At 51.9% G+C, this 17,993-nt stretch overlaps 1 protein-coding gene across 3 annotated transcripts in view; it reads right to left on the bottom strand.

Moving 5' to 3' along the window:
- DAB2IP (DAB2 interacting protein) overlaps window positions 1-17,993 on the bottom strand; it is a gene marked incomplete at both ends in the record, with an annotated part of 197,698 nt that overhangs the window by 105,806 nt on the left and 73,899 nt on the right. The window contains one exon of one of the 3 annotated variants that reach the window (XM_080708711.1): window positions 17,046-17,169. The exons of the other annotated variants lie outside the window; for them this stretch is intronic. Within the exon in view, the coding sequence (XP_080564837.1) occupies window positions 17,046-17,169 (124 nt within the window). Of the gene's footprint in view, window positions 1-17,045; window positions 17,170-17,993 lie in introns of those variants that run through there. 3 annotated transcript variants of the gene reach the window in all.

The raw sequence follows: 17,993 nt of genomic DNA on the forward strand, positions 1-17,993 counted from the left end.
TCTTCATTTTCTATTCTTTTTCTATTCTTTTTTTTTTTTTTTTTGTAATACTGGGGTGGAACCCAGGGGCCTTCTACCTCTGAGCTACACCCCAGCCCTATTTTTTATTATTTATTTTGAAACAGGGTCTCACTGAGTTGCAGAGGCTGTCCGTGAACCGTGATCCTCCAGTCTCACCCTCCCGAATGCTGGGATTACAAGCGTGTGTCACCACGCCAGGCTTTTCTTTTCTTTCTTACTGTTTTTTGTTTGTTTGTTTGTTTTTGGTACTGGGGTTGAACCCAGCGGCATTCTACTTCCAAGCGACCCCCACCCTTTTTATTTTCTATTTTGAAACAGGGTCTCCCTAGGTGGTTGAGGGTCTTGCTAAGCTGCTGAGGCTAGCCTCGAACCTGCGATCTTGTGTCTGCCGACTGTTAGGATCTTGAGATGGGAAGATGATCAAAGATGATCCTGCAGGACCCTGACCCGGTGGTACCAGGGTCCTCACAAAGGCCCCAAGGAGGGGGAGGCAGGAAGCTGGAGAAGAAAGCAAGGGCCACATCATGGAGGAAGCCGAGGTGGGAGAGATTGGGCCCGGAGCCAAGGAATGTGGGCAGGCTCTGGAAGCTGGAACGGCAAGGAAACGATTCTTCCTTAGAGCCTCCAGGAAGAACATCGGGCTGCCGACTCCTTGGCCTTAGCCAGGGAAACTCACTCCAGACCTCTGAATCCATAGCAGAGAAGAACGCATCTGTGCCGTGTTAAGGCACTAAGTTCATGGTAATTTGTTCCAGCAACCACAGGGCACTAACACACCCACTGGTCAAGGCTTGACTTATTCTAGTTACATCAAAGAAAAGATAGAGACTGATGTGCGCTGATTCTGATCGTGGACTTTCAAGGCCTCCCATCTCTCCCCTCCCAAGTCTACAGCTGCCATGAAAACAAGAGCTTCCCTTTTGGAAATATGATAATTACATGAGATGGTGGTAGATGCCTGCAATCCTATAACTTAGAAGGATTGGGCAGGAGGATAGCAGGTCTGAGGATAGCCTTAGCAATTTAGCGAGGCCCTGTTTAAAAAATATAGACAGGGCTGGGGAGGGGGGGGGGCACGGCTCAGAGGTAGAATGGCCAGGGGTTCAGTGGTTCAATTCCCAGTAACACACACACACACACACACACACACACACACAACCCTTATTTAATTTAAACTTCTGTCTTTCAAATGACACATGAAAGGGCTTAAAGCCCACGTGCCTTTTTCAAAATAGAGCTTGAAGATGTTTTCTCGTCTGTACACAGAGAACATTTCATCTGTACCCTGTATATTTTGTCCTTAGTGTAGATGCTAATTACATCAATAATACTTCTTTAGGGCATATACACTCTAATTATAACACTAGAGAGGAGGCCAGGACTACCAAAACCTGAGTATTGGGATGTATTATTAAATTCATCTTACTTCCACTTCATTTATTAATTATAAACTATTTCTTTTTTTCCCCCCAATCCTACCTCAATACTTAATGTTCTGCAGTTTTGTTTCAAAACTGTATTATTAAATTAGTAGAATATGGGTATACAATATGGCAGGCTTATCTTTTTTTTTTTTTTTTGGTGGTACTGGGGTTCCTGGAAGCCCTTCTACCTCCGGGCTACACTCCCAGACCTATTTTATATTTTTTTATTTGGAAATGGCGTCTCTTAAGCCAGCGCGACTGGCTTCGAACCTGTGCGATCCTCCTGTCTCCGCCTCCCAAGCGCGGGGATTACAAGCGTGCATCACCATGCCCGGCCAGGCTTATCTTTTTTAAAAAAAAATTAAGATAGGTGTAAAGTTTTGCAGGGAACAGTGGCACACACCTATCATCCCAGCTACTCCAGAGGCTGGGGCAGGGGGATCACAGTTGAAGTCCAGCCCGGTTAACTCAGCAAGACCTTGTATCAAAATTAAAAGTAAAAAGGGCTGGGGATATAGCCGAGTTGTAGAGTGCCCCTGAGTTCAACCCCTAGTACCACACACACACAAAGATAAGGCATAGCCATGATGGGTAATGTGCGCCCGGAATCCCAGCACTTGGGAGGCTGAGGCAGGAGAACTGCAGGTTTGAATCCAGCCTCAGCAACTTAGCGAGACTCTGTTTTCAAATTAAAAAAAATAATTTAAAAAGGGCTGGAAATGTAGCTTGAAGTAGAATGCCCCTGGGTTCAATCCCCAGTGTGTCAAACAATATCTCTCTCTCACACACACACGTACGCACACATGCATGCACACACACAAACACACACAGAGACATATAAAGTTGTGTGTGTGTGTGTATATACTTTTTTTACATAAAACTTTTTCTGTGTATGTGATTGAACCCAGGGCCAATCTATCTCTGAGCTACACCCTCAATTCTATTTTATTTATTTATTTATTTATTTATTTATTGGGTCTGGGGATGGAACCCAGGGGCATTTGACCTCTGAGCTACACCCCCTGCCCTAGTTTTTAGTCTTTATTTTGAAACCGGGTCTCACTGAGTTGCAGAGGGCCTCACTAAGTAGCTGAGGCTGTCCGCGAACCGCGATCCTCTAGGTCTCAGCCTCCCGAATGCTGGGATTACAAGCGTGCGCCACCACGTCCGGCTTCAATTCTATTTTTAAAACAAGGTTTCATTAATTTGTTGAGGCTGGCCTCGAACCTGTGACCCTCATGTCTTGGGTTCCCAAGTATTGGGATTACAGGCGTGTGCCACCACATCCGGCTTCATTTTTACATATAATTTTTAAACTTTCTTTACCTTCCTGTATTTGACAACGTGAAATTCAAGTTTTAAATAATCACCAAACTCCTAATTTAATGATGTAATACCAAAGCAAATCTGTGTTTCAGTTCTTTGTGTAATTTTTAGCTTAAGGAACAGTTGACTCATAGACTATATATCAGATCCTGTAAGGGATATGAGGTTATATTGGAAAAACAGCAGAGCAGATCGTTTTATGTCCTATAATAGATCACCATTTTATGTTCTAGAATAGATTATTTTATGTTTTAGAATAGCTAGGTACTTGTGTGGTAGAGGAATCAGCGACAACATGAACTCAAGTCGCCTCGTCGGCCATGACTCGCAGGTCACAGTCTCGGACGGTGACAGGTGTCTCCCGCCTTCCGCCTGCACCCCGAAGCTGCCAGCTACCTCGCTAGCCTGCAAGGGGGGTAAAAATCTCAGGCCCTTCACAGAGATCAAGACCGATCACCAGCCAAGCACAGTGACACCTGCCATCCCGGGGCCTCCCCGGGGCCTCGGCCTCCCTGGAGTCCGAGACAGGAGAATCGAAGTTTGAGGCAGGGCTGAGCAATTTACAAAACCTTGTCTCGAAATTAAAAGTTCAATGCTGGGCGTGGTGCCGCACGCTTGTAATCCCAGCATTTGGGAGGCTGAGACAGAAGGATCACGGTTCATAGACAGCCTCAGCTACTTGGTGAGGCCCTTTGCAACTCAGTGAGACCCTGCTTCAAAATAAAAAATAAAAAATAAAAAATAAAAAATAAAAAATAGGGTTGGGTGTGTCACTCGGAGGTAGAATGCTCCTGGATTCCATCCCCAGTACTGCAAAATAAGAAAGGAAGAAAGAAAGAAAGGAAAAGAAAAGAAAAAAATTAAAAGTTCAAAAGGAGCTGGAGATAGCTGTATGACAGAGTGCTTAAATTCAAACCCTGGGTTCAATCCTCAGTATCATAAACAAAAACGAAAAATAAAGAGCATCAAAAAAATCAACAAAATTTTGGGGTGTGTGTGTGTGTGTGTGTATGTGTGTGTGCGCACGCGCGCGTGCACACTTGTGGTGCTAGGATTGAAACAGGTCCATTCTACCTCCAGACTATACCCCTAGCCCTATTTTATTTTTTATTTGGAAACAAGGTCTCACTAAATTGCTGAGGTTGGCTTTGAACCTGCGATCCGCCTGTCTTAACCTCTCAAGTACGGGGATTACAAGCGTGCACCACCATGACAGGCTCAAAAAGTTAACAAATTTAACACAGATAAGGTTAATGACTATAAAAAAAAACACTGCTGGGCCGGGCCTGGTGGCGCACGCTTGTAATCCCCGCGCTTGGGAGGCTGAGACAGGAGGATCGCACAGGTTCGAAGCCAGCCTCAGCTGCTTAGTGAGACCTTGTTTCCAAATAAAATATAAAATAGGTCTGAGAGTATAGCCCGGAGGTAGAAAGCCTCTGGGTTCCACCCCCAGTACAACCAAAAAATAAAAATAAATAAATAAAAAACACTGCTGAAAGATATTAATGAAGACCTAGGTAAATGGAAAAATCCACCATTTATTCAAGGATTTGAAGGCTCAGTGTTGTCAAGACAGCATTTTTTCCAGACTGACCTATAGATTCAATGAAATTCCAACCAAAATCCTAGCAAGCCTGCAAAGACACCGACAAGCTCAATTTAAAATTTAGATGGCAAAGCAAAGGACTTCAAATAACAGATCAGGCTCGAAGAAGAAGAAAATGGTTGGGGGACTTACATTAACTGGTTTCAAGATGTACTTTACAGTCTCTCGAATGCGGCTAATGTAAACGAGACGGCGTGGGATTAGCATAAGGATAAGACATGAGATCAATGGGACAGAAGAGAGTCCAGAAATAGGCCCACGCACATACAGGCAATTGATTTTCGAAAAGAGTGCCAAGGTAAATTGATGGTGGAAAAGATAAGGGGTTTTTTTTCAGCCAACAGTGCTGGAACAACTGGCTATCTATATGTAATAAAAATGGCCCTCCAGAAAACGTGGAGACAGATCTAGAGAGACACTCACCAGGCCGTGTGTGTATCTTTCTGTATTTTTTCTCTTTTGTCTTTTGGTACTGGGAATTTAACCGGGGCATTCTACCTCCGAGATTCACCCTCAGAATTTTTATTTTATTTATTTATTTTTGGTTGCTTTGTTTTGTTGAAACAGGGTCCCAATTAAGTTACTCTCAGCTGTCCTGAAACCTGCGATCCTCCTGTCTCAGCCTCCCAAGTACTGGGATTACAGGCTTGCACCACCATGCCCAGCTTCTATCTTAAAACTGACTCCTGAAATAAGAAACATCAGCTCCAGTTTTCACAGGAGGAAACTGAGGCCCATGTCATGACCACGTGGCTAGGGGACACTGAAGGCAGGCCCAAGGGCAGGCTCTCTGAGGCCGAGGGATGCCCCACTTGGGGACAGGAGGCACTGTGTAGAGATGAGCCAGGGGCGCGGCTCCCTGGTCACTCGGGACCAGTGTCCTCCCTGTTCTGGCCACTTCCCCAAGCCATCCCTGTCCCCCTCCCCAGGCCCCGCACCCCAGCTTTGAGGCAGAAAGAGCCATGGCCGTCTCCCAGGACTTTACATTTTGTTTTCACAACAGACGTTGGGCTGGGGAAGGGACGGAGCCACGCGGCCGCGGAACGCGACAGCTTGCTGTCTCTCAAATACAACTGCCATCAAGGGTTCAAGCTGTCTCCGGCTCCAGCACAGGCTCCGAGGCAGTGCGCGCTGTCAACACCGTCCGCTGCCTCTGAGTGGGGGTGCGGGGCGCTGTGAGGGGCTCGGTGCCAGGCCCCTGTCCCTGTCCTGAGGGTCTTCCACACAGCGCAGGGTGAGCGACGGGCAGGGCAGCTCTGCAGAAAGAACCCGGAGGGGTCTGGCTTGGGGCTGGCACTCAGGAGGTGGGATGGAGCCGTAGAGAGCCAGCAACATCCCGGGACCCTGTGGAGGCCTCCGCACAGGCCCCAGCAAGAGCACACGACCCCAGCTGCGCCCACAGCCCAGTGGAAACCCTCAGACCGCTCAGCGTCCAGGGCCTTTCTTGCCAGCCCTTCTTTATACCCCAACACTTAACAACTGTTCTGTGTATATCTCACACTGGGGATTATTGAATCTAGGGGCATTCTATCTCTGAGCTACACCCCAGTCCTATTTTTTTTTCTTTTTTTTTTTGTGGTACTGGGATTGGACTTAGGGGTGTTCTGCTGTTCAGATATCTTCGATAAGAATTAGGTTGAACCTGAGTAATTACCATTATAACCCTAGTAGCATTTTATATGACATTTATTTATTTACTTATTTATTTATTTATTTATTTTGGTGGGACTGGGGTTCCTGGAAGCCCTTCTACCTCCAGGCGACACTCCCAGACCTATTTTTTACATTTTTATTTGGAAACAGGGTCTCCTAAGCCAGCACGTGCGGCTGGCTTCGAACCTGCGCGATCCTCCTGTCTCTGCCTCCCAAGCGCGGGGATTACATGCGTGCGCCACCACGCCCGGCTTTTTTTCCTTTTTCTAAAATAGTTGCTGAGGGCCTCGCTAAGTTTCTGAGGCTGGCTTCCAACCTGCCAGTCCTCCTATCTCAGCCTTCCAAGTACTGGGATCCTAGGGGTGTGCCACCACGCCCGGCTCTACCATCTGCTTTTAACAACACATGCTCCCAGTGCATCTTGAGAGGTGTCTCACTCCCAAAGAATCCCCAGCCTCCCAGAAAACTCTGGACTTCGGGATTACTCCAAGGATGAGTTGACTAGCCCGAAGCCTTCTCTGGCCCCGCAGACTGATTTTTTCCCTCTATTTTCCAAAGGTGTCTAGTGATTTCAGCCTGCAGTGTCACCTCTCCATTTTCATTCCTGTTTTCTCCTGTACCTCGGTGTGGCTGCCAGGCCTCACCCAGGACAATAGAGAGCTGACATTTACTGCGCTGTTGGAATCCGGGAAAGTAAGGGCGTCCTTACGATACGTGTTTGTGCCTCTGTGCTGAGAACGATTTCTATATATCCATTTTGGAAATGCACAGTGCAGTCCTACATATTTTGAAGCCTAGGTACATGTAGTAAAAGCATAAAGCAGACGTGGGCAGGACACACACCGCTTCCAGGGGACTGGTCATTCCCGGGGTAGAGAGGATGGCAGCTACGGCTTTATCTCAGGGGCCAGCAAATCTCCATATAGTAGATATTTGGGGTTCCCCTGCCCATATGGTTTCTGGCTCAACCATCCAAGTTGGCCTCTCCATGGTGCAAAGCGACTATGGACCATTTGTAAATGAATGGATATACTTGGATTCTGTTAAAGCCTTAAATAAAGACACTGGCGTTGGAATTTTACGTGTTAAAAATATTGTTCTTCACCAGGTGCGGTGGCGCATGCTTGTAATCCCAGCATTCGGGAGGCTGAGACCAGAGGATCACGGTTCACAGACAGCCTCAGCTACTTAGTGAGGCCCTCTGCAACTCAGTGAGATCCTGTTTCCAAATAAAGAATAAAAAATAGGGTGGGGGTGTAGCTAGAAGGTACAATGCCCCTGGGTTCCATCCCCAGACCCGCAATATATATAATATATATAATATACATACATATATACATATATAATATATATTATATATTATATATACATATATAATATATGTATATATAATATATATTACATATATTATATATATTATATATATAATATATATTATTCTTCCAGTGGGCGCATACTTGTGTTTCTAGTACTTGGGAGTCTGAGGCAGGAGGATTGCTGGTTCAAGGCCAGCCTCAGCAACTTAGACTCTCAGCAACTTAGCAAGACCCTTTTTCAAGATAAAAAATAGAATGGGGATATAGCCCCTAGGTCAAATACCCAGTACTTGAAAAGAGAAAGAAAGAAAGAAAGAAAGAAAGAAAGAAAGAAAGAAAGAAAGAAATTATTCAAATTATTCTTCCTTTAATTTTTTTCCAGCCATTTAAAAATGTAATAAAAACACGTGGGGGGGGGGGGTGCAGGTGTGTGGTACACACCTATAATCCCAGTACTTGGGAGGCTGAGACAGCAGGATTCCTAGTTTGAAGCTAGACTTAGAAATTTAGTGAGACTCTCAGCAAATTAGCAAGACCCTATTTCAAAAATTTAAAGAAGAAAATAGGGCTGCAGGTATATGATGATAAGTCGGGGTCCCTCCCCCACGTGACCTCTGTGAGCAGGAAGCCAACTCTGCCCCCCCGCAAGCAGTATCTCGCGAGAGGAGCAGCGTTCCCACACTTAGTCCCACCCCCAAAGTACTGGCTTAACAGGACTACTTCCTCCCTGGAACCCAGAGGACTCCAACGGCCAAGCTGGGGCCGATCCCTTTCCAGGGCCGGTGGACCCATCCCGAAGGCTGACCGTCTCCTTTGCCGTTTGTTTTTCATATGTAGGTCAGAGATAGAGTACCCGTATGTTCAATCCACCAAACACACACACACACACACACACACACACACACACACACACACACACGAGTGAGGGATGGCTTTGGCTCATGGGCCATACTTTAGTAACTCCTGCTGTACCTCAATCATTTTATTTCTAAGCGAGAAAGAGGCTGGGCACGGTGCTGTGCGCCTATAATCCCAGTACCTGGGAGGCTGAGACAAGAGGATCGCAGGCTTGAGGCCAACCTTAGCAATTTAGCGAGACCTTTCAACAATTTAGAGACCCAGTTTCAAAACAAACTCAGAGGCTGAACATCCCTGGCTCCAGTCCTCAGAACCCAAAGCAAACCAAACAACAAAAACTATGGGGCAGCTTAACACTTACTAAACTGGGCGACATCAAGCTCTGACTTCTTGTCTTGCCTGAGGCCTGGCCTAAACAATCACCATCTCCTATCTCTTGAAAGAAATCTTCTAACACCGGAACAAAGAGAGCAGAGGGGCTAGAACAGAACAGATGTCACGGGAAACCCCTTATGATGGCCTTAGGCTCCTATTCTGCTGCAGGCCAGAGAAAAGGTGGCAGAGTCCAGTCCCAGAGAGTGCAGCCTCCTCCTGCTAGCTTCTCCCAACCTGCTCTCTGACATCTCTGACCCAGCTCCTGGCATCCTCGAGGACCCCTCCCCAAAGTGTGCGTGACCTCCTGGCCGGCCTCCAGACCCTCATCACCTCTGGCTCCTCCCGGATACTTCCCCAAGGCCCCCTTCAAAGCCCAAACTGCCTTTCTCCACGGTGCCAGGCCAGGCCCGGCACCTGGATGGTCACAGTCGCCCAGGACCACTGATACCCACTCTGGCTCCCTTCCCCTTGCCCCACTCCAGCCTCACTTGGTGCTAAATCACAACCCTGGGAAGCATGGGGAGGGTTGGCTGTCCCACCGGGGCGGCAGTGGAACAGCCAGAAGGGAGGGGAACAGCCAGAAGGGAGGGGGCATGGCCAGCAGTGGGGGGAGGTGGCCAGCAAACCATCAGCCATCCCCCTGTTGCTGGGGGGGGGGGGGGGAGAAGGTAGTTTTCTTAGTTTTCTTTTCATTTCTTTCTTTTTCTTTTTTCTTTTTTCTTTCTTTCTTTCTTTTTTTTTTTTTTTTTTTTTTTTTGGTACTGGGGATGGAACCCAGGGACATTCTACCTCCAAGCTATGCCCCCAGCCCTATTTTTTTCTTCTTTATTTTGAAGCAGGCTCTCACTAAGTTGCGGAGGGCCTCACGAAGTAGCGGAGACTGGCTGCAAACCGAGCCTCCTGTCTCAGTCTCCCTAGTACTAGGATGACAAGCGTGCACCACCACACTCAGCTGGACCTGCAGTTTTCTAGCCCACAAAATAGATCTAAGTATGGCGTCCGTGGGAAGGAGAGCTTAGCGCCCTGGTACAGGGAACAGACTCAGGAGGTCACCTGGCACCCCAGGAGTGCTCAAGGAACAGCGATCCTAGCATCACTGTCACTGTTATGTCCAAAATCCTTCCTTTGGCCGGGCGTGGTGGCGCACTCTTGTAATCCCAGCATTCGGGAGGCTGAAACCGGAGGATCGCTGTTCAAAAACAGCTTCAGCTACTTAGTGAGTCCCTTTGCAACTCAGTGAGACCCGGTTTCAAAATAAAGAATAAAAAATAGGCAGGGGGTGTTGCTCAGAGGTAGAATGCTCCTAGATTCCATCCCCAGTACTGAAAAAAAAAAATCCTTCCTTTGGCTTCCTGGGGCCTGCTCAGTGGCTGGACGGGGTGGGGGTTCCACACTCCTGGCCTGCTCAGTGAGGGGGGGGGGGTTCCACACTCCTGGCCTGCTCAGTGAGGGGGGGGTTCCACACTCCTGGCCTGCTCAGTGAGGGGGGGGTTCCACACTCCTGGCCACCATTCAAGGCCCTGATGACCTCCCCAGCACCTTCCCTTAGCCTGATGTCCACAGGGGCAGAGGCTGGCTGTGACCCTCTGGAACTGGCACACAGTAGGTGGCTTACTAAAGCACTGCTCTGGAAGAGACTTGGTCATACTAGTAGCAACCCTGGGGAGAGAGAACCATCCGGAAGGTTCCAGTGCCCAGAGGCATCGCACCCTACTTCTAGTTCAACCTCACAGATTGGCGATTTGCCCCTCAGGCTTTGGTTGAAAAGTAACGACCAGTCAGCCACCTGCCCGGGAGATTCCCAGAACCTTGTCATAGCTGTCTTTGGGGTAGGCTTTCTGAGTAGACTGTTCGGTGACTCGTGTAAAGTCGCACAGCTGAACGCCATGTCCCCCAAAGAGAGGTATAAATGGACAGAAAATAACATTTTTTAAAGACTATTCCAGATTGCCAATTGATTAGCTTCTATTTTCTAAACCCAAGCAGGGCACCGAGAAGGAGCCCTACAAGCCAGGCGTGATGGCGCACGCTTGTAATCCCAGCATTTGGGAGGCTGAGACAGGAAGATCATGGTTCACAGACGGCCTTGGCTACTGAGTGAGGCCCTTTGCAACTCAGTGAGACCCTGTTTCAAAAAATAAAAAATAAAAAAATAGGGCTGGGGATGTAGCTCGGAGGTCGAATGCCCCCGGATCCATCCTTCATACCAAAAAAAAAAAAAAAAAAAAGGAGCCCTACTTGACTGCTGCTTGCTCTCTCCTGTGAAGCCTCCTTGGCCAGAAACAGCTCACAACTTACAACCTCACATCTTTCCATCTGCAAGGTGTTTTCTCTCTCTCTCTCTCTCTCTCTCTCTCTCTCTCTCTCTCTCTCTGTCATCCCCTCTTTCTCTTTCCCTCACTCTGTGGTACCCCAGCCCTATTTTATATTTTGTTTCAAAACAGGGCCTCACTAAATTACCACACACCGGCCTTGAACCTGTCTCAGCCTCCCAAGTCCTGGGATTCCAGGCGAGCACCTCCGCACCCGGCTTAACCTTCCTCTTGTGCGCTACGTCTACGTCGGCGTGCTTGGCCTTCCTCTTGCAGGCTACCTCGGCGCGCCACCTCCACAGGCCACGGAAAGGAAATCTCACGGCCCAGGTGCCGCCAGTACTCTGGCAGAAGAGAAGAGGAAAATAAAAGCTAACAAGACTTCCAAAAGCAAAATCCCCAAACCACCACTCGGGTCCCCAGCAGCTGTCAAAGACAACACAGGGATGGGGCGAAGAGAGGAAACCCATTCCAAATACCCACACAGCTGCAGAACCCAAGCCTCGCGTCCAAGGGCAAGATGGACACCCTCAGGGAGCCGTCTCTGCTAACAGAGAAAGCGTCTGTCTAGACCAAAGAGCTGAGCCCGTCTACTTTTTTCCCTGTTATTTTTATTTGAAAGGGTACTGAGATTGCCCTGGCTTCCTTATTTATACAAGCCGAAGGAATCACGGCACAGAGCGCTGCTTCCAAACTCAAGGCCACGTGGGCCAATTTCAGATGGATAATTAAATATTGAACAAACGTTGAAACGCCTCTACTGCATGGGGATGGCTAAAAATAGCCACCCCGCCACTCCTAGCGCGGGTACCCGACACGCAGGCATCTCGCCTGCTCCCGCTCAACCCCCCAGCTGCCGTCAGGCACGACCTTCCCGGGACCGACAGACTCCCCGCATACCGGCTGATGCAAAACAAAACTTCAGCTCCCGGCAAGCTCTGAATGTTCCTGACCAGGAAATACTCTCCCTTTCCTGACATTTAACCAAGTGGCCCCGAGAGGAAGGTGCAGGGGAAATATCACGGCGCTGCTTTTCTTTTAAAAATAGTCAAAAGGCTTCATGTTGTTTCTAAAGCAAAACACACATGCAGGCCAGGATGTGAGCGTGTTTGTGTGGAGTTGCGCAGGAATTCCATCCCTGTTCTCTCCCCCCAAGAAGAGCCGACAAGGGACCCAGATGCCTCAGTTTCCCTCTCTGGGCTAATCTTAGCAAAAGCAATGAACAAAATCAATACCGAAATAGGAAGCAAGGGATCTGGGCTCCAGGCAGCATGTCCCCTCGGTGTCTGTAGGTAACTTCAAGGCCTTGGTTCTGTGGGCCTCAGTTTCTCCAGCTGTCAAAGGGAACAGTTGGGTCCTGGTACTGGAACCACGCGATACCACATGTTCCAAGCCAGCCAACTTCCTCTTGCAGCAGACTCCCAGCCCCTCCTCTCTGCACCTCCAGGTCTCAGCAAATACAGATAGAAATGGGCACAGATGGAGCCCCTGGAACTCTCCACCTGAGCGCTGAGATCAAGGGCACATCCCAGAAGCCAGGCCTGGCCTGGTGGCGTACACCTGTAATCCCAGGAGTTGGGAGGCTAAGACAGGAGGATTGCAGGTTTGAGGCCAGCCTCAGCAACTGAGTGATACTCTGTCTCAAAATTTGAAAAATAAAAAGGGCTAAAGGTGTAGCTTGGAGGTAAAATGCCCCTAGGCTCAATCCCCCATGCTCAGTGTCACTGGTGGCGCTCCTGGGCTCCGGAGCTCAGTGGCCTGGGTCTGAGCCATGCACCATTGCGTCACCACCCCGAGCTCAGATTCCTCGCTGCGAAGGCAAGTAATAATGGTCCTACCTTCAAGGAGGCCTGGAGAGTTAACCACGATGTGAGGTGGCCGGGGAGGTCCCTGGCGCAGGGCTGGCCACGCTCAGCGTGGTGGCCGCGCTCAGCGTGGTGAAAGGCAGCTATTATCTTCTTATAAGAGGGGATGCGGACGGGCCAGGGAGAGGCTGGTATCCCAGCAGGCAACTGGCGCCTCTGGCCTCCCTCAAAGACCTAGAGAGCGCTGAGGAGTGGGCCTCAGGATTCTGCCCCGCTCAGGGACCTCAGCCCAACATGCTCCCCGCTCTAAAGAACTTAGGGAGAGATGGGCAGAGGCCCTGAGACCTGCGAACGGCCGGGGAGATGGCATGGTTGGCAGGGCACTGGGAGCAGAGTGCAGAGGCCAGAGCAGACCTGGGCCAGGAGGTGAGGAAGCCGACCGGGAGGAATGACTCCCTAGAGAGGCCAATAGAGCCATTCCCCTGCCTTCCTCCCAAGTTATAGCCAGGGTTATGGGAGAAGAGGCCCACAAACTGCTGTTGGAGCCGCCGGCTGTGCAATTCAGAGAGCAGAACGGGCGGCGGCCTTGTCAAAGTCCAGGCCTTGACCTCAAGCTCAGTGTGACCACGGCTACCAAGGCGAAGCCCAGGCTGCAGAGCTGGGCAGAGCTGGGCTCTGCCATTTCAAAGCTGCGTGGCCTCAGCAAGACTCTCACTCTCTGGGCTGCGGCTTCTTGTCTCTAAAATGAGGCTAATACGCTAGCTACTTGGCAGCCGTGTCCTGGGCACTAAGTGAAGCGGGTTCTGAGCTCAGCTCGCTGCTGGAGGAGTCGAGGCAGGAGGCACCGTGCTGACCCTTATTACACCCCATATGGGGAGTGAGCGGCCCAGTCCCTAGGGTATGCAAGAGCGAGGAGAGGCCGGAGAGGCCGGGCCCGAGCCACAAAGCGATTGTGCGTCACCAGGAACAGGGGCAGGAGAGGCGGTGATCACAACCCCCTCGTCCAAGGCAGAGGCAGAACCACATGCTGTGGACCCTTGGAGGATATTTGAGGATTAGGGGGCTGCAAGATACAATCAGCCCCCAACCTCAGGCTTGTCCAGCTCATAGTCCAAGCTGTTGTCCCAGAGGCCTCCTGGCAGGTTTTAGAAAAGCCAGAGACCCCGGAAAGGCTGCAGCTCCAGGCTCCTGAGCGTTACACACAGGCGCCAGATGTGGCACCAAGTGAGGAACCACCTTCCCCAACCTGTCACCCTCATAGAGGCCAGGAGCCCTGGGTTCCGGACCAAGCTCTTGAAGGTAGCCTTGGACAGGCCACGGCCCCATGCACTTCAGTGTGTGCCCTTGTGGACCCCAGTGTCCAAATGTCATATTCTGAGCCCTGGGAGGGGACCACCAGGCCAGGAGGTCAGCCCCAGCCCTTCTAGGCACCTTTGGGTGGCCCCTCACTGCCAGTCTACAAAATGTATTAGAGGGCTCCTGGGAACCCCATCCTGATGCCCCAGCAGATCCTGACAGGTGGGGATTTGGGAGACACACGGCTGGCAAGACATAGGGCTAAATAAAACCCAGAGATATGTGGGGGCATGGACAAGGACTTGGACATCCCTGGAAAAATACCCACCAAACACCCAGCACCCAGGCAGGGCCCACACAAGGCTGGGCCTGGAAAACCTCAGATAAAAGAATGAAACCAGCTGTGGGCCTCTCAAGATCTCTCCTGCCCTGGGGACAGCAGAGCAGGTCAGCTCCACATGACCAATGGGGAGACTGAACCAGGTGGTTCATGGTTGAGCTAGAAGCAGACCCCTGTCTCCCGCCAAATACTGCTCTGTCCCCCAGGAAGGGTCCTGGGCCCTAGTGCACCCCAATAAATCAGTTTCCCAATAACAGGGACTTGGAGAAGGCGTTCAGGCTGAAGCCGTGCACACCACAGGTACCAGGGAGGTTCTGATGGTTGAATGAATGGTCCAGGGCTTTACAGGATAGAGGCAGAGGCGAAGCTTTGCTCAACTCTGGTCATAGGTGGCGAGACACTCTGGTTGGTGACACCCTTCTGGAGATCAGACCCCGCCATGCCCAGCCTTCCAGTGAACTCAGGGTCACACACCACAATGGGACGTGGCCAGATGACCTCACCATCCAAAGGTCACTGTTTCCAACTTGTCCAAGCTTCGTGCCCAATTTGGACATCTTTCTGCCTATTCTTCATGTGGGGAAACTGAGGCCCGGGGAAGGGAGGAGCCTGGCTCAGTGCCCACCACCCACGTCCTCCCTTTGCTGTTCTATTTCTGAACACACATCCAAGCTCCTGGCCATTTTTCCTCCTTGCTAGTGGCAGAGGCCAGCGGGCACTGGTGAGGGCAGGTCAAGTGCTGGGGTGTCCTGGAAGGAGGTCCACAGCTCCACTAGACACCCCCACCGGGAGCCAGCCTCCACTTCGCACCTGCCCCTAGCTCTTACTCACCATGATCAGCCCACACCCCTGTGCCCTGCCCTTCCCACCACGAGACACTCCATTTAGGATACCCAGAATGCTCCCCTGTTCCTGGCCTATTATGGGCTGCTCCTCTTCTTCAAGCTCCCCTGTGGCTCTGGCCCCAGGAACAGGCTTCCAGCTCCCCACCCACATGGGACCCTGTCACCACCATTTGTCTCATGAGGTCAGCAAGGCTTAGAGAGGTAACCAGCCAAAGGACAGTCGTCTGCAGAGTGGGACCTGCACCCAGCTGGGCGTCTCAATCGTGCCTTCTGCCAGGGGAGATCGGATCTATCTTTTGAGACCTGGTCCAATGTTGCCTCCTCTGAGAAGCTCTCGCCCTGTCTCCAGACACAACTTCTGTCCTGAGACATCTCAAGGCTGTGAACCGGAGACAAAGCCTGGGGCCAGGGCTGACACACTGGGGCGGGTCCCTGCCAGCGGGCTCCTGAGCAGGGAGAAAGCTTGGATCCTCTTAGAGCCTTCAGCGAGGGTCCATCGCGCATGCAGGAGAGGCCCTGGCGGCCAAAGGAAGATGGGGCATTTGCACACCTCCAGTTTCTCCCAGCATGACCCTGTCTCTTCAATGAACCCTCTACCTACAGCTACTGACATTTTATAGCCGAGAAAACTGAGGTCAGGAGGGAGAGGCGGCTTGCCCAAAGTCTCAAAGCTTAAGCCCAGATCTCTGGTCTGCCAGACCAAGCCTGGGGGCTGGGAGTAGCCCGAGGCCATTCCAGGAAGGGCCAGGCCTGGGTGGGGGAATCACAGGCTCTAAGTCCCTGGGAACTGAGCTCCCAGCACACACCTGTGCACACTCCCAGCCTCAACTTGAACTCTTCCGTGCACGGGGGACTCACTACTTCCTGATGAAGCCCTGGACATTGCCGTCCAGCCCTGACTGTGGGAACAGTCTCCCCATTTTGGGGCGTGGAGAGAGGAGCATACTGCTCACTGTCTGCCTGCCTCACTGTCCCCAAACTAACAAGAACACCAAGGTTCAGGGCAACAGACCGGTGGGAACCTGACTCCCCGGGCCTGCCAGATTTCGGATTTCGTGCCCAATCTCTCTCTGCGGGCACCAGGCCAGCCTTCCCACTTCCTGAGATAGCTGATGGGATAGACAGGCTGGCTCTCCACTAAGCCCTCCAGGGGGGCCCCCTCCGCACCCTGGGCCCCCCCCAGTGGGGCTTGCCTTTGCAAAACTCCAGGCTCCCCAAGGTCTCTGCCTGGCCTGGCCTCCCAGGCAGCTTCACTTCCACTCAGCCAGGAAAGGAAGTCCGGGCCCCCACCCGGCAGCCCCCTGGATCACTGCGTTCCCAGCCCAGGATCCTGTTACTGGAAAAAAAGATGCTAACACACACCTCCGCCTCCGCCCCATCCTGCCTTCTTGCGCAGAGAGGAGCCTTTTCAAAGGCCACCTGGAGGGACCCTGGCCTGGCCCTGCGAGTCCCCGCTCCTTCTCCAGCCAGTCCCTCCCAAGAGCTGGGGAGCGGCTAAGCCCCTGAATAGGGAAGCCTACTGGAGCCAGGGCGTAAGGTGGCTAAGCTAAGGGGTCAGGGCAGGAAGGCAAGGTGATGGAACACAGATCCACCTCCGCTACTCTAGTGCAGGCTGCTGGGTAAACTGAGGCTTGGTGGGATTAGGAGTTCTGCTCTGAGAGGCAAAGAAAGAGAGCCCTGGGTTACAGTCGCCTTATACCGGGATTGGAAGATGCTAGGGCCTCAGTTTCCCCAAGGAAGGAAGAGGCTGGGGCACAGGGGTCAGGCAGAGGGGTCCAGGACCAGGAGGACCATGGATGGGATCCAGGGCATCAGGTGGGGCATTGATAGGCCACCTGGGGTCGGGTCAGGGTCGGGGTGGCGCCTACCCCTGGCGGGCCGGGTCCGGCTGCGGGAGCGGCTCCTCTGTCGCTGCAGCCGGGGCCGCCTCAGCAGCCGGTAGTAGTAGGAGGACCTCCCGGTGCTCTTCCTGGCGTTGCCGCCCGCGGACATGCTGCCGCCCGCCGGGCACCGGGCCGGGCCTGGGCGCTCACTCGGGCCCCATCGGCCGCTCCGGACAGCCCGGCGGGCGTCCCGCGCTCTCCCGCGCTCTGAGATGAGGCCGCGGGAGGAAGCCGAGCTGCCCCACAAAGTCGGCAAACTCCTCCCCGCCTCCCTGCCCGCCCTCCCTCCGGAGCAGCCGGCCCGCGGTGGGGGCCTGGACCGGGAGGCCGGGGCTGGCACCGGCCCGGAAAGTCAGTGCGGGAGAAATCCCGGCCTGGAGTCGGCAGGGCGAGGCAGCCCGGAGTGCCCCCAGCCCTCTGGAACCGGGGAGGGTCCTGTCCTGCCACATCTGAGCGCTGCACCTCTGACCTGGGGTGCAGGGCACCGCATCCCGCACGTGCACGGGACCAGAAAGGGGCACAATGGACTCGAAGCCGCGGTGCTCTGCCCAGCCACCCTGGATTAGGGTCCCGAAGAGGCCTGTCCCCACCCCAAGCTCAGAAAGAAAGCCTTCTTTTCTGGTCTATTCTTTACATGCTAAAGATTCCAGCTTCTGATAATAAATGTTATTTCTACATAATCAAAATTATGGCATGTTATTCCAAGCACAAAAAAAGTAGAGGCTGCAAGGAACATCTGTGTATCCAGGGGTCTTTGCCAAACCTGAGCATCTGGTCCCTTTTGATATGGGTGGGCCACCAAATAACTCACTACGGGTGTCTGAGGACCTCCTCCCCTGGAGGCTTGAGCAGCTCTGGCCGGCTTGAGGGCAAGGTGGAACAATCCCTATCCTACCCAGGAACCATAAACCAAGGCTGGATGGTGCCAACAAC

Source organism: Muscardinus avellanarius (genome assembly GCF_963383645.1).
Source record: "Muscardinus avellanarius genome assembly, chromosome: 13".
NCBI classification, from domain to species: Eukaryota; Metazoa; Chordata; class Mammalia; order Rodentia; family Gliridae; genus Muscardinus; species Muscardinus avellanarius.